General features: G+C 36.5%; 1 protein-coding gene across 1 annotated transcript; it reads left to right on the top strand.

The window, feature by feature from the left end:
• The first annotated feature begins 11,493 nt into the window (after positions 1–11,493).
• LOC141508966 (uncharacterized) lies at positions 11,494–21,846 on the top strand. Its single transcript, XM_074218097.1, is given in 7 exon segments — positions 11,494–11,530; positions 13,789–13,914; positions 14,895–14,990; positions 19,972–20,513; positions 20,825–21,014; positions 21,017–21,263; positions 21,432–21,846. Coding segments are annotated over 7 exon segments (1,653 nt in total).
• The last annotated feature ends 1,001 nt before the right edge of the window (positions 21,847–22,847 follow it).

Genomic DNA, 22,847 nt, shown 5'->3' with positions numbered 1-22,847 from the left:
TATAAACTATTTTACTGTAATGGTGTCAAAACCTGGAATTAATGATTGATTTCTTCATAGGTATGATGAAGGAAGTTATCCTTTGGTTTCCCTAACATTTTTAAATAATGTGTTGGACCTTGCTCTAGAACTGTAGTTTCAGGTATAAATATAATAAAGGAAAGATTGTTTTGTGAAATCTAGTACTTGATGTGTTACATTTATTACTGTCTTGTTACACTTGTAATTAATAACACATGTTGAAAAATTTAGAGACCTTTAAGGTCTCTAATGGATTCTAAGGTACTCTAATGGATACTAATGGATTCTAAGGTATTCAAATGGATTTCTAATGGATTCTAAGGTACTCTAATGGATACTAATGGATTCTAAGGTATTCAAATGGATTTCTAATGGATTCTAAGGTACTCTAATGGATACTAATGGATTCTAAGGTATTCAAATGGATTGAAAAAATTCTGAAAAGTAATTATATTTATTTCAAACATGGCTAATAATTAAACAGGTTTATTATAGAGAACTGTTTGCATCAGAACTTGTCAATTTAATATGTAAATTGGAATATATATATATATATATATATATATATATATATATATATATGTTGCGTTTGTTTGCTTTGAAGTAAAAGCACCTGAGCAATATGGGAAAGACAATAATGATAATAATTTGTGTGTGTGTGTGGGGGTTTCTGTGACGATCTCTGGCTAATTGTTTTGTGAGAATTCTGAGAATAATCTCCTAGCCAAAAGAGGATCCAAGAAGCCTCTGACATACCATCTTTGTCCAGAAATAAAACAGATATAATTTCAGACAAAGAGATGTGGGTCTGCAGATTAGAAGTTAGTGCCATCAGGAGGATAGACCTTCTAGTTGAATTATGAAACATATTTGTAAAGAAGGGTTTTATTTTTGGTATGTCAAGGAATACTCCAGATGCTAGGGGAACTTGACAGCTTTTTGAATAAGTTTAGAAAGTAATCCTAGTTAATGTATTCTGATGACAGGGACACTCAGAGAATGTATGTAATATATGTGAAGGAAAGGAGGCTGAGTGATTGTGATCCCCCCCCCATCCAAATTAGAATTAGCATTTAGACTTGGAGATCTAATTAGATAGAGTTACTATTTTAGATCATGGAACATTTAATTGACTTTTGTTTTGTGTCTGATATCAGGTATGATCAGCAAAGGAAGTGGTATTGAGTCAATACTCTCTTGAAGTCTGTAAACCCAAAGGAGGTTTGGATACTACAAAGGTGACAGGTGTATTGGGATAAAAAACTGAAGAGGTGACTTTTTTTAGTTTTTGCAAGGCAGTGGGGTTAAGTGGCTTGCACAAGGTCACACAGCTAGGTCATTATTAAGTGTCTGAGGCCGGATTTGAACTCAGGTACTCCTGACTCCAGGGCCAGTGCTCCATCCACTGTGCCACCTAGCCTCCCCAAGAAGTGGCTTTACAGTGCAACCTGAGGTTGGACCCTTTTGACTTGACTTCCCCAAATATGACTTTTGAATAATGTCTCGTCAGATAAATCTAAAATTGGACTTAAGGCATTTGACTATCCACATGACCTCTGCCTTGAAACTGACATTCAGAATTATATCTATAAAGGAATTTTCCTTTGATGTCCCAGATTTTTATAGTAAATTGCTAAAGGTCAATCTGATATAGAAATTTTAGGTCAATTGGAGTTTAATAGCTAGATAGGCCAGCATGGGGTTTAAACCTCTGCTGTTAGATAAGTTTTGAGAAGAATTAAGATTCCTTGGTTTTGTTTTATTTTATCTTAGGAAAAAGGATATACATACATACATACATATATATATATATGCATATATATATATATATATGTAAGAAGAATAAAAAGGTTTATGTAATCTCAAGATACACTTGGGTGCAGTAGCAGTATCAAGTTCTACTTTAGGAAGGGAATGAAAGTCAGTTGAGTATATCAGGAGAACAATTACCTCGAGTTTAGTTAGAACATTTTGGGAAGAAAGAAGAATTTATTTTAGTTAAGGATGTTTGAGTTATTATTTTAATGAAGAGCAAGAGATTAAGATTGTTTGCATGTCACTTGCTGAACACTCTTTGTACTAAGATGATCATCTAATATAAATGTTATAAGTTCAAGTTAAGTTGATAATTTTTAACACATTCATTTGTGATATGAACAATTATTTTTATTTTTGTTAAAGTGAACTATGCATATCAATGTGACAGTGAATAAGTCAAAATGTGAGTTGTAATACTCTAGAATTTATGGTCTAATGATGAAACTATGAGTCTATCTGATAAGATGTTGTGTTAAGAAGTTCCTGTACCAGAAGAGATCTCAACAAGTCATCTGACCTGGAGATTGGAATGCATTCTGCAGATACAGAAAGATATTGAATGTCCCCAGGGGAAAAGAGAGAGACTAGATGAGTTCATCTTCTTCCATTCTGTCTATGATATGTGTGTATGGGTTGTTTGGTCAGGGGTTCCAAGAATAAGATGAGTCCCAGGTGGACAGGAAGAGAGAGAATAGAACCTGAGGGGGTGTCAAGGATAGTGTGAAAGAACTTCAGATGCAAATATATTATATAGATATATATGTATATACATATACATATGTGTGTGTATATATATAAAATATATACCTATTTATGAAAGAAAGAAAAAGAAAGAGAAAGAAAGAAAGGAAGGAAGGAAGCAAAGGGATTGAGTGGAATATTACCCCAAAAAACCTTCTTTGGGTTAATATTCCTAGTGAAGTCCTCTCAGGGTTAGGAAGTATTAAGAAAACCAAACCATTATTCTTAAGATTATTCTTAGAAGAAAGACCTTGCATTCCAAATGAGACTTGTAATGCCACCTGTTTTCTTGAAAAGGAAGTGGGAGGATAGTAGACTGTACCTAGACCTTGCGTTCCAAGACAAGTTACATTACTTCAATAAGATAGTTATAATCCTGAAGGTTATTCTCACTATCTGGATGGTGAGGTCATATTTTATGAAAACCTTTCATTCTTTTCTTTGTTGCTGGGGTAGATTTTCACAAGTAGAATGTAACTCTGAAGACTAACCAATGTGTTGACAGAGAGAGAGGGAGAGGGAGAGGGAGAGGGAGGGGGAGGGGGAGAGGGAGAGGGAGAAGGAGAGGGAGAGGGAGAGGGAGAGAGGGAGAGGGAGGACAGGGAGGAGGAGGGGATACCGTTAGGCCATATAATCTTGCTTGCCTGTCAATTTGGGGCAGCTCTTTGATCTTCACTACCTTTGTGAGACTTGGAGTGTGCCCTTCTTTAGAGAAAAGCAAACAACTTTCTTTTGCTCAGACCAGCCCCTAAAGATTTTGTTGTGTATTTTTATCACACACACCCCTGCCCTGTGGCCCGAGGGCACAGGCGGGGAACCCCCAGATGATGTTCACGTGACTGGTCAGAGTGGAGTGAAAAAAATCAGACTTTCCCAGTCTGCTGCCTCCCCCTCCCCCCTAGGACCCTAGATGTTGATGGACCTTAGGGTGTAGTCTGGCCTTCGACCTTCCCCTCTGGAGAGATCTAGACTAGACACTGAATCTGGGGGCTAGGTGGCCCCCGGGTCCCTTTCTTCAGGACCAAGAACTCCTCAAGGGCTGGTCTGGGTCTCCAAGTTTGTCCCATGCTTGTTGACAGAGTCCCAGACCCAGCCTCCATGTGGCTGCTCTTTGAAGGGACGTAGAGGGGGCATCAATCCATCTGGCCCTAGTCCATATGGACATTTGTCCTTAGGGAGTTCATTGATACACTGATGATTTTTTTTCAATTTCTTTTTCTGAAATGGAGTTATTTATATATCATATTTCCCCTTCTGTTAATCTTAGCCATTTATATTTTTTATAAATATTCATTATTTCACTTGTATTGTCAGATTTGTTGTTATACAGTTGGACAGAATAGGTCTGAACTTTTACTTTAATTTCCTACTCATTGGTGGTAAAACCCCCTGACCAAACAACCCATACACACATATCATAGACACAATGGAGGAAGATGAACTCATGTTGTCCCTCTCTTTCCCCTGGGGACATTCAATATCTTTTTTTTATACTTGTAATTTGGCTTTTGTATTCATTTTTTTATACTGGTAATTTGGCTTCCTTTCTTTTCTTTTAAATCATACTAACCAAAGGTTTATCTATTTTATGACTTTTTAATAAGAGCAACTCTTAGTTTTATTTATTAGTTCAATAATTTTCTTGCTTTCAACTTTATTCATTTCTACTTTGATTTTCAGAATTTCTATTTTGGTATTTAATGAGAGATCTTGAATTTGTTTTTTGTTCTAGCTTTTTTAGTTGCATACACAATTCATTAATCTCCTCTTTCTCTATTTTATTAATGTAAGCATATATAGATATAAAATTTCCACTAATAAATGCTTTGACTGCATCCCACAAGTTTTGGTATGATATCTCATCATTGTCATTGATTCAGATAAAATTATTGATTATTTCTATAATTTTTTGTTTGCCCAGAAGGATTTGGGGGCATGTCAGAGCTGGGAGCTCAGAAGCAGATTCTTAATGTTCCAAGGATCTTTGGTTAAGTGGTGTAAAAGCTAAGTTTATAAAATCTTCTATTTCTGATCGGAAATTGGTTTCTCACTCTGCAATTAAAGGTTTATAAGCCCGAATGTTCGCTTCTGCCCTTCTTAAGGTCTGAGTCTCTCCAACTATAAATCTGAAGGCAAACTCTGACTGTGTAAATTAGCCTTGTCCCTTCCAATTGTATCTTCAAGTTGACTTTTCTAGTTGTGTCAACAATTAGAGAAAGACCTTCCTGAAGAAGCAGATAAGGTCTGGTTATCTCTGTAAGAGACTCAAAATAATTCTTATACTCAAGACATTTTGGAAAGGGAGCATAAACATAAATTATCGAATCAGAAAAGGAGATAGTAGGGGAGCTAGATGGTGCAGTAAATTGACCAGCAGCCCTGGAGTCAGGAGAACCTGAGTTTAAATGTGAGTGTGACATTGGGCAAGTTATTTAACCCCATTGCATTAAATAAATACAATTAAAAAAAAAGAAAAAGAGACAGTAGTCCTGTGCTAATTGGATCTTTCTCTCTGCTGACCTAGATCAGACCTCATGGATGGGTAAGAAGATCATAAAGCAATCAATGACATTTTTTGCATTAATGTGTAAACTGGCTGGTTTGACTTTTTTTTTGTTTTTTTTCCATAAATACTCTTATTTCTTTATGCTCTGGGTTTGGACAACTCTTATGTTTGTCACCTATAGGTTTCTAGGTAAATCTTAGAGAATAAACTTCTTGTATATTCTAACCTTTTGTTATTTCATTTTAACCTGAAATAATTGATTGACAGTGGTAATAGTATTTCCTTTATATAGTAACTTCTTTTAAGCCATTCTTAAGTCTTCTTGGACATTCTTATCTATTACTAATAAGAAATGTCTGATTCCTTCTTATCACTTAAATTTCTTCTGAAAACTGCCAGTCTATTTCTAATTATTTATTATTAAGACATGACTTAGATTCTTATAAATTTGTCTTGGTTTTCTATATATTTGAGAAATGAAACATTTATCTGAGAAACTTGTAAAGATTTTTTCCGTTTCCTGCTTTCCTTCTATCTTGGTGGCATGTTTTGTTTTGTGCAACAACTTTTAAATTTTATTAACTAGTACCAGATTGTTTTGGTGATTATCACTTTGTAATACATTTTGGAATCTGGCACAGTTAGGCCACTTAACTTTTTTTAAAAAAATTGATCCTTTTACATTCTTTTTAAAATAAAAGATTTTATTTTTAGTTTACAAATTTTCCCCTAATCTTTCTTCCCTCTCCCCACCTCCCACAGAAGGCAGTCTGTTAGTCTTTACATTGTTTCCATGGTATACATTGATCTAAGTTGAATGTGATGAGAGAGAATCATATCCTTAAGGAAGAAAAATAAGTATAAGAGATAGAAAAATTATGTAATAAGATGACTTTTTTTTCAAATTAAAGGTAATAGTTTTTGGTCTTTGTTCAAACTCCACAATTCTTTCTCTGGATACAGATGGTATTCTTCATTACAGAGAGCCCCAAATTGTCCCTGGTTGTTGCACTGATGGAATGAGAAAGTCCATTAAGGTTGATCATCCCCTCCATGTTTCTGTTAGGGTGTACAATGTGTTTCTGGTTCTGCCCATTTCACTCAGCATCAGTTCATGCAAGTCTTTTCAGGCTTTTCAGTTTGATTATTATTAAAGTTATTATTTTTTCACTTCTTTGAACTTGTTGAACACTTTGAAAAGTGTTATGTAAAGTGTTCATATAATTCTTGGGGTTTCCTTGGCAGGTAGACTCCCAAGTATTTTACATTGTATAATGATTTTAAATGGAATTTCTCTTTCTATTTTCTGTTGTACTTTGGTGGTAATATAGAAATGCTGATGATTTATGTGAGTTTATTTTGTATCCTGCAACTTTGGTAAACTTGTTAATTATTTTAAGTGGGTTTTAGTTGATTATGTAGGATTGTTTAAGTATACCATCTTATCTACAAAAGAGAGTTTGATTTCCTTGTTGCCTATTTTCTCATTCCTTCAGTTTCCTTTTCTTCTCATTGTTATAGCTATTAATCATTTCTAAAACAGTCCTGAAAAATAGTGGTGGATAATGGACATTCTTGTTTCACCTTGATATTAATGGGAAATCTTGAGTTTATGCCCATTAGAGATAATGCTTGAAGATGGTTTTAGAGAGATGCTAATTATCATTTTAAGGAAAACTCCATTTATTCTTATGCTTCCCATTGTTTCTGGTTTTTTTTGTTAACAGGAATGGGTATTTTTCCTGTAAAAAACTTTTTCTGCATCTATTGATATCATATGGGTTTTGTTTTTGCTTTTTTTGCAAGGTAATGGGGTTAAGTGGCTTGCCCAAGGCCACACAGCTAGGTAATTATTAAGTGTCTAAGGTTGGATTTGAACTCAGGTACCCCTGATTCCAGGGCTGGTGCTCTACCCACTGTGCCACCTAGCCACCCCTTGTATTTTCTTATATGACCAGTTATGCTGATAGTTTCTGTAATATTTTTTAAATTAAATTAAATTAAATTTATTTTGAGTTTCACAATTTTTCCCTTAATCTTCTCCCTTCCCCCCCCCACACACACAGAAGGAAGTTTGTTAGTCTTCACAATGTTTCCATGGTATACATTGATCTAAATTGAATGTGATGAGAGAGTAATCATATCCATAAGGAAGAAAAAGTATAAGAGATAGCAGAAATACATAGTGAGATAATGGGACTCCCCCCCCAAATTAAAGACTATCATCTCTGATCTTTTTTTTTTTTATCAAATTCCATGATTCTTTCTCTGGATCCAGATGGTATTCTCCATCGTAGATACCCCAAAATTGTCCCTGATTGTTGCATTGATGGAATGAGCAAGTTCATCAAGGTTGGTCATCACTCCTATGTTGCTGTTAGGGTGTACAATGTTTTTCTGGTTCTGCTCATCTCACTCAACATAAGTTCATGCAAATCCTTCCAGGCTTCCCTGAATTCCCATCCCTCCTGTTTTTATTTTTGCAAGTGAACCTTAATTTATTATTACTATTATTACACTAATTTTGTTATAAGAGTAAACATAACACCCCCCCCAAGAAAATGAGAAACCTCAAGCATAGTGAAAGAAAGAAAAGAAAAAATGTACTTCAGTCAGTGTTCAGATTCCAATGGCTCTGTCTCTGGGGTGAGTTGCTTTCTTTATCATCAGTCCACCAGAGAAGTTGTTTCACATAGTTGCTATTACTAGTTGTACTTCCACTCTATTCCTCCTCACTCCCATTTATTCTGTTTTCTCTCTCCTTTCATCCTGGCCCTGTCCAAAAGTATGTTGTATCTGAGTACCCTCTCCCTCGATCTTCCCTCTTCTATTACCTATTCCCCCCTTCCCTCCCCCCCCCATTCCCTCTTATCCCATCCCTTTTTTCTCATTTTTTTCCCTCTAGGGTAAGGTAGATTTCCTCACCCTATTGTGTATGTTATTTCCTCTCTGAGGCATTTCTGATGAGGATGAAGGCTCACTCATTCCCCCTTGCCTTCCCCCTTTCCACTCCACTGAAAAAGCTTTTTCTTGACTCTTATGTGAAATTTCTTAGCTTCTTCTTCTTTACCTCCTTTCCCTTCCTCCCAGTACTTTCCTTTATCACCCATTGACTCTATCTTTTTACTATATTATACCATTACATTCCACTCCTTCCTGTGTCCTGTCTATATATTTTCCTTCTAACAGCTCTTATAAATTAGGAAGTTCATATGAATTATCAGTATCTTCTTCCCATGCAGGAATACAAACAGTTCAATATCATTAAGTTCCTCATAATTAGTCCTTCTCATCCACCCCCTCTATGGTTCACTAGAGTCCTGTACTTGGAGATCAAACTTTCTGTTCAGCTCTGGTTGTTTCAATAGGAAAGTCTGAAAGTTCCCTGTTTCATTGAAAGTCCATCTTTTCCCCTGAAAGAGGATGTTTAGTTTTGCTTTCTTCATGCTGCCATCTTGGCTTAGCCTCCTAATTTCTGTAATATTTAACAGCCTGGCATTCCTGACACAAATTTCTCCTGATCATAGTGTATGACCTTGGTTATATATTGTTGTAATCTTCTTGCCAATATTTGTTTAAAATTTTTGCATTGCTATTCATTAAGGAACTTGGTCTATAGTTTCTTTTTCTGTTTTTACTCTTCCTGATTTAGATATCAACAACATATTTGTGTTGTACAAGAAATTTTCCTACTTTCCAAAAACTTATATTGAATTAGAATGTATTGTGTGAATTTTTTTCAATATTTGTGAATTCATTTGTAGATTTATCCCATCCTGGGGTTATTTTATTAGGGATCTCATTGATAGGTTTCTCAGTTTCTTTTTCTAAAATAAGTTTGGTTAAGCATTTTATTTAACTCTTACTAAATTAGTTCATATTTTTGTAAATATTCATTTAGTTTAGGTTGTGTTAGATTGATTGGCATATAATTGGGCAAAATAACTTTTAATAATTGTTTTAATTTTGTATTTGTTAATGGTGGATTCTCTCTTTTCATTTTTTAATTCTAGTAATTTGGTTTTCATTCTTCTTTTTTAAATCAAATTAGTGGTTTTCATATTTTATTGTTTTTTTTCCATAACACAACTCCTAGTTTTATTTATTGTTCAATGGGTTTTTTTTCAACTTTAAATTTGATTAATCTCTCCATTGATTTTCAAAATTTCCAGTTTGGTATTTAATTGGGGATTTTTCATTTGTTCTTTTTCTTATTTTTTTAATTGCATACCCAATCCATTAATCTACTCCTTTTCTATATTATTGACATAAATGTTTAGAGATATAAATTGTCCCCTAAATTCTCTTTTAACTTCATCCCATAAATTTTGTTTTCAGTTTCTTTACTGAAATCATTCATTGCTTCTATGATTTGTTCTCACTCTTTCTTTAGGTTTATTAGTTTCCTAAGAAATTTCAATTCATGAATCCATGGCCCTTTATTGAATGTAATTTGTATTGCATTGTTATCTGAAATGTGTGCATTTGTTAAGATGCCAGGTATCACTAAGGAAAAAAGTATACTCCTTTATTCTTTCTCAGTTAATTCTAGAAGTCTTTCATACCTAGTTTTTCTGAGATTCAGTTCATCTTCTTAATTTCTTATTTATTTTTGGTTAAATTTATTTACTTCTGAGAGGGAGAAGTTGTGTTTCCCCTCCACTACAGTTTTACTCTGTTTCTTCTTGTCACTTATTTAACATTTTCTTTTAAGAACTGGCATACTCTACCATTAGGTGCAAATATTTTTAGTATTGATATTACTTCATTATCTATCTCTTAACAAAATTTTTCCTCTTATCTCTTTTGATTTGATAAGTTTTTGCTTTTTCTGAGATCATGATTGCGACCCTGCTTTTTTTTTAACCTCAGTTGAAACATAATAGATTCTTGCCCAGTTTCTTACCTTTACTCTGTGTGTGTCTCTCTGCTTCATGTGTTTCTTGTAAACAATATATTGTTGGATTATTGGTTTTGCTCCATTCTATCTGCTTCTGTTTGATAGGTGAGTTCATCCCATTTTATATTCACAATTATGATTACTGTGTATTTCCCTCTGAGGGTGAAAACAGTAGAGCGGTGGAAGTTCTTCTAAGAGGCCATACTGGAGCCAAGGTCCACTCTTGACTCCCAAGTGGCTTTCTAAGAATTGTCATGAGTGAATTATAATCACTGACAAGACAGAGTCTCAGGAGTATGATTTAGCAGCAAAGTCTACATAGTAAACTGGATCCAGGGCCCCTCAGCAGGCTAAAAGACTTTGAATACAAGTTTTGTACAGATTTTGATACATATTTTTAGGTGTTTTTTTTTTGCAAGGCAAATGGGGTTAATTGGCTTGCCCAAGGCCACACATCTAGGTCATTATTAAGTGTCTGAGACCAGATTTGAACCCAGGTACTCCTGATTCCAGGGCTGGTGCTTTATCTACTGTGCCACCTAGCTGCCCCCACATTTTGATACATTAAAAGAAAAAATAAGCAGGCTACAAAACATGATGTAATACTAGGGAATCTAATTTCTTTTTGGAGAATAGATTTGAGACTTTCCAAGTTGGTAGGGGCAGTATGTATAGGTAGAATTTTCCAAAAAGCAGATAATTTATAGGAATAAGTCTCAAAATGAAAGTTGTTCATTATATGGAATCAGTTGTTTATTTTTTCCCAGCAGAGCTGATTACCTGGTGCTGAGCCCTTGAATCTGAAATCATTGCCTTCTCTTACAGCTAAGATTCCCCCTCCTCCTGGAAGTCAGCTATGCATTTGAAAAGCCCAAGGAGGTTTGAACAGGACCCCACCTCTGTGTCTGCTGAATGTCTTTTCTATTGGACTTCATCTTCCCAGGCTGACCTCCTTGTGAGTGTTTTACAGGAATGGCTCCTTCCCAGGCCCAGCTCCTGGGCCAGCTCCCAGCGCCTGCTCTAGCCAGGCTCTCAATATCCCAAGTGTCCTTAGACATCCGTCTCTGGTTTACCTGTAGATCCCAGGTGGCTTACCTTCAGATCTGACCCAGGGCATCAGTGGGGGGGAGAGCTCTGATCCAGGAGCCACTGAGACTGCTTTCATCCCATCTGGGGTATGAAACCATTCCTGCCTCTGGGGTCTCTCTATAACAGGATGAGTTGAGAGGATCAGGCCAGAGGAGAAGAAATAAAAGAAAATTTAGACCATTGAGTTTAGACCATTTTTGTTTCCAAGTCTTATTCTCCCTGCTGCCCTCCTCTTCTGGTTGTAGTCTGTCTCCTGAGGACAGTGCTAGGAGCTTTGTAACTCCATTTAGGACCTTGCCCTTTTTTAATCCTTGTGGATCAGCCCCTTGCCTAGGAGGTAAAGGGAAAGGCTTCCCCTGCCCCGAGATCCTCCCCCCCTGCTCAGTCTGAAGAGGACCAAGACCTGGAACAAGAGGGAATGACTCCTGGACCCTAAAGACCCCCATGGCAGGTGAGTGCAGACTTGACCAGCATCAGCAAATGTGGTCACTTCCATGGAAAGAGAGCTGCCAGCCCTTCTTGCCTAGTAATTGTTTCTTTAAAAAAAAATTACATTATGGGAGCTATGAATTTATTCAACATTTCTGGAGAGCAGTTTGTAATTGCACCCAAAGGACAACAAAAATACGTATACCCTTTGATCCAGCAATACCACTACTGGATCTATACCCTGAAGAGATCATGTAAAAGGATAAAAACATCACTTGTAGAAAAATATTCATAGAAGGTCTTGGTGGTGGCAAAGAACTAGAAATTGAGGGGATGTCCATCATTGGGGAATGGTTAAACAAATTGTGGCATATGAATGTTATGGAACTCTATTGTTCGAGTAGAAACCAGAAGGGATGGGAATTCAGGGAAGTGTGGAAAGATGTATGAATTGATGCTAAGCAGGATGAGCAGATCCAGAAGAACATTATACACCCTAACAGCAACATGATCAACCTTGATGAACTTGCTCATACCAACAGTGCAACAATCAGGGACAATTTGGGGCTATCTGCCATGGAGAATACCATCTGTAACCAGAGAAAGAATTGTGGAGTTTGAACAAAGACCAAAGATTATTACCTTAACTTAGAAATAAAAAACCTTTTATCTTTTTATGTAATTTTTCTATCTCTTATACTTTATTTTTCTTCCTTAAGGGTATGATTTCTTTCTTATCACATTCAACTTAGATCAATGTGTACCTTGGAAACAATGTAAGACTAACAGACTGACTTCTGTGGGGGTAGGGGGAGAGAAGCAAGATTGGGGGAAAATTGTAAAACTCAAAATAAATAAAATCTTTCTTGAATGAAAAAATTACATTATGAAATTGAGTACAGTAGTAACAACACTGAAGTCAGTTGATTGAGGATTGTTCCTAAATAATAGAACCTCTGAAAAAATTGAATTCTGACACTAATGGACATGGCTACTAATGAAATGAAAGAGCATCAAATAACCTGTAACAGGTTGGAAAAATAGATGATCAATATTAGATATCAAGACATTTTGACATCTGGCCATCTCTTGATTTTCATTCATCAGTCTGTTTCTTGTTATTCTGACTCTTGTTCTCCATTTTCCTAGAATATTAGGTTATATTTTGACAACTTACTCATAAACTGGCAATGTCTTTCTCATTCAGTCTCCAACCCAGCTAATAAAGACATTTATAATTAACAAAGGTATGCTTTTTCTCTTAATTACTCTTATATTTCTAGAACAGTATATATGTATGTAAAATGCATATATATATATAGTGCACTATAATATATGATGATATGTGAAAATTAATGTATATTTGCCATTAGCAAGTGAAGCCAGTCAAAAAGCAAAGACATAAGATGATTTGGCTGTGACTTCAACCCCCTCAATATAACCATTAATAATTCTTCTTTGCTTGATTGATAACATGCTACTCAGTACAGTATAGATTGTTATTACTGTCCTCTTCATCTTTTCATATAGGTAAGGTGTTATTTCAGATTTTTAAGAAATGAACTTGATTTTAACTTTTTTGCTTTACTGTTCAAAAGTAGCACCTTTTCCTTTAAAATACATAGTACTTGCCAATTCTCAAAAACTATTCAAAGAATTTTGTCACTCAGTGATCTGATGAGAAAGAAGTTTCACATCATCTCTCTTTCTCCTCCATAGATCCTTATACCTCACTTCTAGGATACATACATTCTCTCTGACTCTGTAGGGTGAAGATTTCATAATAAGATATTTGTCAACTTTATTCAAGTTTCACATATAAAATGCTTTTCTCAGGATTCAATTGGGCTTTTAATGACTAATTAAATGTTGACTCTGATACTCACTCAGAATTCATGATGATGATGATGATGTAGATGTTGATGGTGTTTTGTCTTCATTCTTGAAGAAGACCACAACATTGGGGAGGTGATGCCATGATAAGCACATGAATTAGATTTCAGGGGGGATGGGGCTGTGCTAAGTCCCCAGCCTCACTTTCTCCAGAGCCATCTGAGTCCAGTGGACAGATATGTATTGGCACTACTGGAGATGGCCCTGGATGCAAGGCAATCAGGGTAAAGTGACTTGCTCAAGGTCACACAGCTAGTCAGTGAGGCTGGATTCAAATTCCCATTCCACTCCCAAGTGTCTGAGGCTGAATTTGAACTCAGGTCTTCCTGACTCCAGGACTAGTGCTCTATTCATTGTGCAGCTTTAAGTCTTGTGAATTTTGATGGTTTAGAGTCACTGACATTCAAGGATGTGGCTGTGTACTTCATCCCAGAGGAGTGGTGCCTCTTGGATGATCCTCAGAAGGAGTTGTACAAGGAGGTGATGCTGGAAAACTTCCAGAACCTGCTCTCTTTAGGTAAGCACAACTTCTCCTGAAAAGTCTGAATCTGTTATCAAAGGAATGTCTTCTTTCCTTCCCTATTGTACCAGCTTTGAGTATCTTTCAGTTTTTAGAAAGTAAAAATGCAGGTCTCTTCACAACAGGTGCTCCTATTCCTGCTTTTTCTTATCAAAGGTCTTTTTTATTTAGTGAGGAGGATCTGGCTCTTTCTTCTGTCACTCCTGAAGATTCTCTTTTCTGTTTTAACTAACCTCAGGTTTTCAAATCTCAGAGGTTATCTAGTCTCTACCTGGGCATGAATTATGTTTTCAAAATCTCTAAAAACTGTTGTTTCAGTTTTTCCTTGAAGAAGAGCAGAAAGAAGGGCTCCAACAAGGAGCCCTACCCATCAAGGAAACTCCTTTAACCTTGGGTTGGTTCTAGTCTTTTAAAAGCTCTATTTGTTAGCTTATTATTTCCAGTCTTGCTTTTCCCATCAAGAATTTATCCTTTTTCTTCATTCTTCCCACAGTGGGAAAGAAAAAGTAATTAGCATTTACATAAATTATTCTATGCCAAGGACTTGATAAATTTTTATCTCATCTGATGTTCAAAGTTGTCTTTGAGTCTGATGCAATTGTTAGCCATCTTTTACTGGAGTAAACTAAAGAAAAGTGAATAAGTTGTTTGTACAGGGTCACACAACTACTCAGTGTTTGAGGCTACATTGGGATTCAAGTCTTCCTGAGTCCAGGCCCTAGGCTCTCCAACTCACTGGTTATTACTTCTAGATAGTGTAATCTGGGCAGTGTGTCCATCCTTGTGCGAAGAGGCAAAGGCAGAATGTTCTAGTTCCAAACTAGCTGCATCATCTCCCTGTCCCCCATGGTCCCAACAATAAATACCATGACACCTTTCCTTGATTTGTGCTAGTAAGCAGTCATTCTAGTTTCCCTAAAAAGGAGTTAAGTCTTAAATTTTCTCCATCCCCATCCCTTCTTTATTTCCATGCCAAGGAATCCCAGTTCTCAGAGCTGATTTCATCTCTCCTTTTGAGGAAAGGGAACCATCCTGGATCCTGGATCAAAAAGACCCAAGAAACTCCTGTCCAGGTGAGTGAGATGAAATCAAGACTATGAAAGCTGTTAAGCATCTGTGCTGTAGTGAAGGGAAAAAGACTAGTCTTGGAGCCAAGATGCCCTGACTTGGAATTCTTTTTAAGATACTTTTTAGCAATATAATGCTGGGAAAGTTATGGAGCCACTGAGCCTCAGTTTCCCAACTGTGAAATTAGGAGGTTGAACTCCCTGGCCTTCACTTCCCTTCAGTAATTCTATAAGAAAGATAGATAGACAAACAAACATACAGATAGATAGACAGATATAGATAAATTTATAAATCTATGATCCTATAAGACATCATGGTTTAGAACTTTGGAGCAAGAAACTTTCCTGACTGCACTGAGGGCTGGAGTTGTCTCATTGGGTTCTTTCCTATACCTCCAACTCACCAAACATTTATTAAGCACCTCATTTATACCAGACACTGTGCCAAAGGTAGAAAGAAAGGTAAGGGACAAGCCCTGCTCTCAGGTAGTTCATAATTTAGTGGGGAATACAACTTGCAACCATTATGTGAAGATCTGGAATAGCCAAACAGAATGAGAGTTAATCAAGAGAGGAAAGGCAGACAGCTTAAGATGGACTAGAAAAGATTATTATGGAAGGTTTGTTTGTGTCAGATATCAGGGAAGCCAGGGGAAGGCATCCTAAACATAATGGACCATCATGAAAACTCAAGGACTCAGGAGATGAAGGATCCTATTTAAGGATTTTCACTGGATTATCTCATGTGGAGGAAGAGTGAAGTGAAAGAAGACTGGAGAGGTAGGGAAGAGAAGATGAGGAGCTAACAACCAGAGCATTTTGTGTTTGATCCTGATAATGGAGAGCCACTGGAGCTTACTGAGTAGGGAATGACATGGTCAGAAGTATGCTTCATTTTAGAAAGATGAATTTGTGGAGGACTAAGAAGACTCACTTGAATCAGTGAGACTATACAGGCCTGAACTAAGAAAGTGGCATTGTTAGGAGAGACAGGATGGATGGGATAAAAGTTACCAAAGTAGCATCAAGAGGACTCTTCAAAAGATCGACTTGTGTGTTGTGGGTGTGTGGGTATGGATGAGGAGTGGGTGATTCCCTAGATTATGAACCTGGATGATTCACAGGCTGGTACCCTGGATAGGAATAGTCAAAAAAGAAAATGGGAGATAGAGTCAAAAGATAAGAAATTTCATATTGGACATGGAAAAAGGAGAACCAGTGCCCCTATAATATAGGGAAGAAAGCATCCAGGAAAAGGGGCCAATTGACTGTATCAGAAGCAGCAGAGAGGTCAAGAAAGCTGAGAATTGAACAAAGGTCATTGGATTTGGCCAGTTCAGTTTTCTGGAGCCCTAGTTTTATTTCTGACAGTGGTGGAGACAGTGGACAAGGAGAAATTGAAAATCAGTGGGGGGAAAAATGAGGAAGAAAAGAAGGGAATATTCCAAGGCAAAAGACCCAATCTAATAAATTTTAAGAACCTACGGTGTGCCAGGTACTCTGGAAGCATTGGGGATCCGATTAATCAAAAAAAGAGAGTCCTTGCCTCATAATGCACAAATTAGAAAGCGTGGGGGAGAAGGGAAAGAAACCAGGGCAACCTGGTCTGGGGGCATCTTATTCTGTGTAGGTAAAAATAGCCAGAGCAGCAGATGAAGAGTGGAGAGAGCCAAGATGTCTAAGGCATGGGGGGAAGTTTGGTATTTCCCCTTCTAGCCTTTGAATCAGAGGATAGAGGAAGTTGAAGGATATGGGGTCAGTCGAGTCAAGGCTTGAGTCAGGAACTTGTTGATGAGTTTAGAGGCACTGAGCTTAACCTGGAATGGACTGGGATTCCTAATGCAGTTACAGGGACTTGCCTTGACCAGCAGAAGGCCACCTCTTCATCTGATGTTGGAGCGTATGTACTATTTTCAGTGAAATATGAAAGCAAGTTGTCAACTTAGAGAAATATGCAGGGGAGAAAAAGGAGATTTGAAAAGGAAGAAATGAGTTTGGAAAAGCCTCCATGGTGGATGGATGAGTGAATCAGGGAGATATAGAAGGATTATATTGCCATAATGAGGACCTAGGTGAATGTGTCTAGCTTTAATTGGTGGTAAAACTCATTTACCAGCAAAGCTGCTTTCCTTATTTTTGTCTTGTCTTCTTTCAATAGCATATGAGTAGGAATGGTCACTACCTTACTTGGAAGTAGTTATCCAAGGCTGAAGTTTGAATTAAATCATTATCCAAAGACCCTTCTATATGGTAATCAGTGTACTAAGTTCTGGGCAGACAAGAAAAGACCAAAGACAGTCTTTGTTGTCCAGGAGATCACCATCTGACCTACAGACACAGAGGTGGTCTGAGAAGAAGCAGCAGATCAGAAACCTCCCTCTTAGCTGATCTCAGCCAAGGAGGGTAAATTGATTTCAAAATATCTTAAGTTCAACAGGGCAATAAGTGACTAGAAAATGGGAGGACAAGTATAGTTTAAGGAGAGCAGGGATGGTGAGAAACTAATGAAAATGTCAGCGATGAAAGGGAACATTCATATAGTATCAGCCATGTGCCAAATGATTGAGAAATATTATCTCATGTAATTGTCACAGCAACCCTGGGAAGGAGATGCTATTGTTTTCCTTACTGAGGAAGTTTTACAGTACCTGTGATGAGCCGGACTGGGTTACGTCCTTTACAACCACGATCTCATTTGATTCTCAAAACGTTGTGAGATAGATGCTGTTATTTTGCCTATTTTACTATTAAGGAAAGAGATAAGAGGCTCAGTGGCTTGCCCAGGTTCACAGTGCTAGTAAGTATTTGAGACAGAATTTGAACTTGTCTTCCTGATGGCTGGACTCAGCTTTCTAACCCCTCTATATTCTGTTTGATAACCAAAATACTCTGAAAATGCTCACTAACACATGGATGAAGTAGAAAATGGTAGGAGAATTTCACAAATTCTCTTGCTGAGGGATGGAAACTCATTTTTTAAAAATTTTTAGCCCACAAACCAGTGACCAGAAAAAAATCACTAGTTAGTATTTAAAATTTTTATTTTTCTAATTACAAGTAGTATATTAAAGATAAATTCTTTAATTTCTTTAAGTTCATTGGCTTATTTTTCTTTTCTTTTACCTTTTGAACAATGCTTTTCTATAAAATAAAATTAGTCTAGGGGCAGCTAGGTGGCATAGTGGATAAAGCACCGGCCCTGGAGTCAGGAGTACCTGGGTTCATATCTGGTCTCAGACACTTGATAATTACCTAGCTGTGTGGCCTTGGGCAAGCCACTTAACCCCATTTGCCTTGCAAAAACCAAAATAAAATAAAATAAAATAAAATAAGTCAGGAAAGTACTACCAACTGGCACAATGTCTGTAGTATCACAGAAACTCTACAGAATGGCCGGCCTATGTTGTCAATCAGATCCTTTGAAAATCTGCCCAATAAAAATTAGTAATACATGCAAAAGATAAGTTTGAATCAAGAGATAGTCTTAATATCTCAGTGAGAGATAATATGTCTGTTTTTGTTGACTTGTCATGATTTCAACATATCTTGTAATGTCCATATCTAGTGAGCAGGTTTTTTAAAGAACCTAGAATCTGCACTGAAAGAATCACAGATGTTTATAACATCTTGATCTGATGTTTACATCACCGATGAGAAGCAAATTACTAGGTGACCCTGAAATGAGGGAACTATTCTGTTGCAGGGTATTACAGAAAACAAATGTGGGTATATGCATATCCTCAGACCATCTACCAGAACTGATTTGTACCTAAATATCAATCCTTTCTTGAAGTTTGGCAACAATTTGGTGAAGGATTTTTACTTAAGTAATCAATTTTGATAGAATCACTGCGTAAATACCAAAATCATTGTTTATTTGATTTTGATGATTTGTAGTGGACATTGTAATGCATTCAAATTTGCATGGTTATTGTCTTCAAGTTGAGAAAAAAATTCATTGTAACAAAATTGTGTAAGTACTTACTGCATAAGGTTATGTTAAATAATTTATAGCTCCTAACCTTAGTCACAAACCCCTAATTTGTTCCTGAACCACCACAGGGAAAGTGCTGCTAGAAGACTAATAGTGACTCATGATTTTCACTTGCTGAAAGAAGGACGAAGGTCTGAAGATACAGAATGAGACATGATATTTTTGAATGTGGGAAGATTATGGATTTCTTTTTTATCGTGTTTATTACAAGTACTTTGGTTTTATTTTTTTATTTAGGAAACATAGGCATTCAATGATAAAAATTTAGAAATAAGATAATAATAACTATCTTTTAAAACTCATGAGCCATAATAAAATATTATCCCAATGGTGAATATTGAAATAAAAACAGGTTGGCAGTTATGATGTGATCTTATATATCCAACTGAAAAAATATGATTAAAACAGATTTATCAATCATATTGCATTACGCTCAAAGATGTGATAGATCATTAAAATAGATGAAATTGTGTGCAGCATGTGGCAAAATATGATCTGAATAGAATATAAGAAAAGTTGAATATAAAACATTGAAAACTAATACATGACAGATTAAAAGTCATAAAGCTATTGAAAATTTACAGAAAGTTTACAAGGATGACCAAGTGATACTGCATCAAAATTGGTCAGTACAAAGGAGCAGAAAGCTTAGCTAAGTACAAGAAAAGAATAATCAACATATGGTATGTGATTGAAGGTTGGAAGTAAAATAAAGAAAGGGCATCTTGTTCTTGGGAAAGTGCTTGTTCAGTCCCAAGGCTTGAGTTCTAATTTAACCTTTAGAAATGTTGGACATATAACTTAGCTATTCCGAGCTCATGGTTTGAGATGTAAAGTGTAATGAGGATCTTGCCCTACCTGTGTCACAAGATTTGTTGTTAGGATCTATAAGTCAGATTCCAACAAAAGAGGGAGGGTGTGTGTGTGTGTGTGTGTGTGTGTGTGTGTGTGTGTGTGTGTGTGACTCTGGTTTTTTTTTTTTGTTTCCTTCAGGTGCAGAGACCAGGTTTGAAGTGCCTAAGACTCCTGCAAAGCTGAGGATCTCTCACCAGCAAAGATTCATGAATGTTGATCCCTGTGGCTTCTTTATGAGAGAAATCTCAGATATCAAGATAGAGAAAAATCAAAATAGTCATTGTGAATTTGATAAAGATAGAAAGGGTTTTAAAAAAGACTCAATCTTACCTCAGTTTAAGAAACTGTCCTCAGAAAATGACTCTTTTCAGTTTGTTAGAAAAAGGGAATGCTTTACTGAAAAGATTGGCCTTATTCAGTTGTATGAGAAACCTCCTGAAGTGGAAACCTATCAAGGAAATCAAGGGGAAATACCCAACAGCTTGAGTTCAGCCTTCATGAGAGAGCAAAAATGTCATACCAGAAAAATGCTTTATTTTTGTAATGAATATGGGCAGGCCTTTAGCCAGAACTCAAAACTCATTGACCATCATCAAATCCACATCACAGGAAAACCTTTTGAATGCAATCAGTTTGGAAAAACATTCACACAGGATGCCAAATTAGCTCAACATCAGAAAGTTCATGTTGGAGAGAAATCTTGTGAACTTAGTCAACATGAAAAAACTTTCAGAAAGATAACTATTCTTGGTTAACATCAGAAACTTCATTTTGGAGAGAAAACTTGTGAGTGTCATGACTGTGGTAAAGCTTTTGATGGACTCTCTTCCTATGGAATCTATGGAAAGAAACTTTATGAATGTCATCAATGTGGCATAGCTTTTAAAGACAACTCCCAATTTGCTGTGCATCAGAGAATACACACTAAAGAGAAACATGAATGTCATGTTGTAAGACGTTCACCCAAAGCTCCAATCTTTCTAAACATAAGAAAATTCACACTGGAAAGAAACCTTATGAATGTAATCAATGTGGAAAGGCTTTCACAATCAACTGCAAACGTGTTCTACATCAGAAAATCCACATTGGAGAGAAGCCTTATGAATGTAAACAATGTGGAAAGGCTTTTGCCCAGAACTCCAATCTTGTTGTACATCAGAGAATCCACACTGGAGAGAAACCTCGTGTCATGAATGTGGTAAAGCCTTTGGTGCACGCTGTTCTCTTATTGTGCATCAAAGAGTTCACACTGGAGAGAAACCTTATGAATGTAATCAATGTGGAAAGACTTTCACAAAGAAATACCATCTTCCTCGACACAAGAAAATCCATACTGGAGAGAAACCTTATGAATGTAATCAATGTGGAAAGGCTTTCAGAGAGAGCTATGAACTTTCTGTACATCAAAGAATCCACACTGGAGAGAAACCTCATAAATGGAATCAATGCAAAAAGTCATTCCTAAACAGCTCCAATATTGTTGTGAATCAGAAAAACCATGCTGGAGAGAAACCTCATGGGTGTCATGAATCTGATGAAACTTTTGACAAGCACTCTTCCCTTATTACGCATCACCAAATCCACACTGGAGAGAAACTTTATGAATGTAATCAATGTGGAAAGGCTTTCAAAGACAACTCTCAACTTACTATACATCAGAGAATCTATACTGGAGGGAAACCTTATGAATGTCATCAATGTGGAAAGGCTTTCAGAGACAAGTGCCAACTTGTACATCAGAGAATTCATACTGGCGAGAAACCATATGAATGTAATCAATGTGGAAAGGCTTTCAAAGGCAACTTCCAACTTGCTATACATCAAAGGATTCATACTGGAGAGAAACCTTATGAATGTTACCAATGTGGAAAGACTTTTGCACAGAATGGCCATCTTTCTAAGCATCAGAGAATCCACATTGGAGAGACACCTTATAATCAATGTGGAAGTTTTCAAAGAGAAAGCCAAACTTGCTGTACATCAGAGAATCCATGTTGGAGAGAAACCTTATGAATCAATGAAACCTTATGTAATCAATGTGGTAAGACTTTCAGACACAACTCCAGTCTGGACATCAGAGAATCCATCATACTAGAGAGAAATCTTATGAATGTAATCAGCACAGAAAGACTTTTACACAGAATTCTAGTCTTGCTGTACATCAGAGAAGCCACACAGAAAATTCATGATTGTAATTGATGTGGAATAGCTTTTCAAAACTGAACTCATCTTGTTCACCATCAGAGAATTCACACTGGATAGAAATTTTATTAAAATAATCACCATGAAAAGGTTTTCACACAGATTGAAGTCTTCTTGCATGTGGGAATCCACACTGGAGAGGCTTATGAATATCATAAATGTAGAGAAAATGATTGACTCTGAATTCTAATTTTGCTGTATATCAAAGAAGCTACACTAGATTAAAAACTTTATGGATTTAATCAGTTTAGAAAGACTTTCAGAGAGTAGGTTTCTCTTACTCATTATCAGTGAATCTACACAAATGTGGAAGGGTTTTCAGTCATAATTTGAGTCTTCATCAGAGAACCTATACTAGGAAGAAATCATATGTATACAATTAGGATGGTAAAGCCTTCAAATAAAAATCAATCATCATTTCTCAACAGATTTTTCCTATTAGCAATTTTACTTGTATAAAGAAAGACATTCAAATGGAGGCTAGAGCTTATTCAACATCAGAAAATTTATTTTGGGGGGTTGCCCAATGTGAACTCAGTGGGAGAAGGCCTTTTATGAGATCATGTCTTACTGTGCTTTAGAGAATTTGTAGGTTTTCTCTGGAAGAGGAAAGTGATTAGAAATCAGAATATTCATACTGGAAGTGAAACTTATAAAGGCAACACCTTTTGTTAATGTCCAAGCCTATGCATAGAGCTCGTATTTGATTATACAAGAAATCATGCTAGAGATTATACTTAATGAAACAAGGACTCATTCTCCAGTATAACCTTTGTTACACATTGCATTTCATACTGTTTATAAAAGCCCAT

The sequence above is a fragment of the Macrotis lagotis genome, chromosome 1 (genome assembly GCF_037893015.1).
Source record: "Macrotis lagotis isolate mMagLag1 chromosome 1, bilby.v1.9.chrom.fasta, whole genome shotgun sequence".
In the NCBI taxonomy this organism is placed as follows: domain Eukaryota; kingdom Metazoa; phylum Chordata; class Mammalia; order Peramelemorphia; family Peramelidae; genus Macrotis; species Macrotis lagotis.
This window is presented reverse-complemented; position numbering and strand designations above follow the sequence as displayed.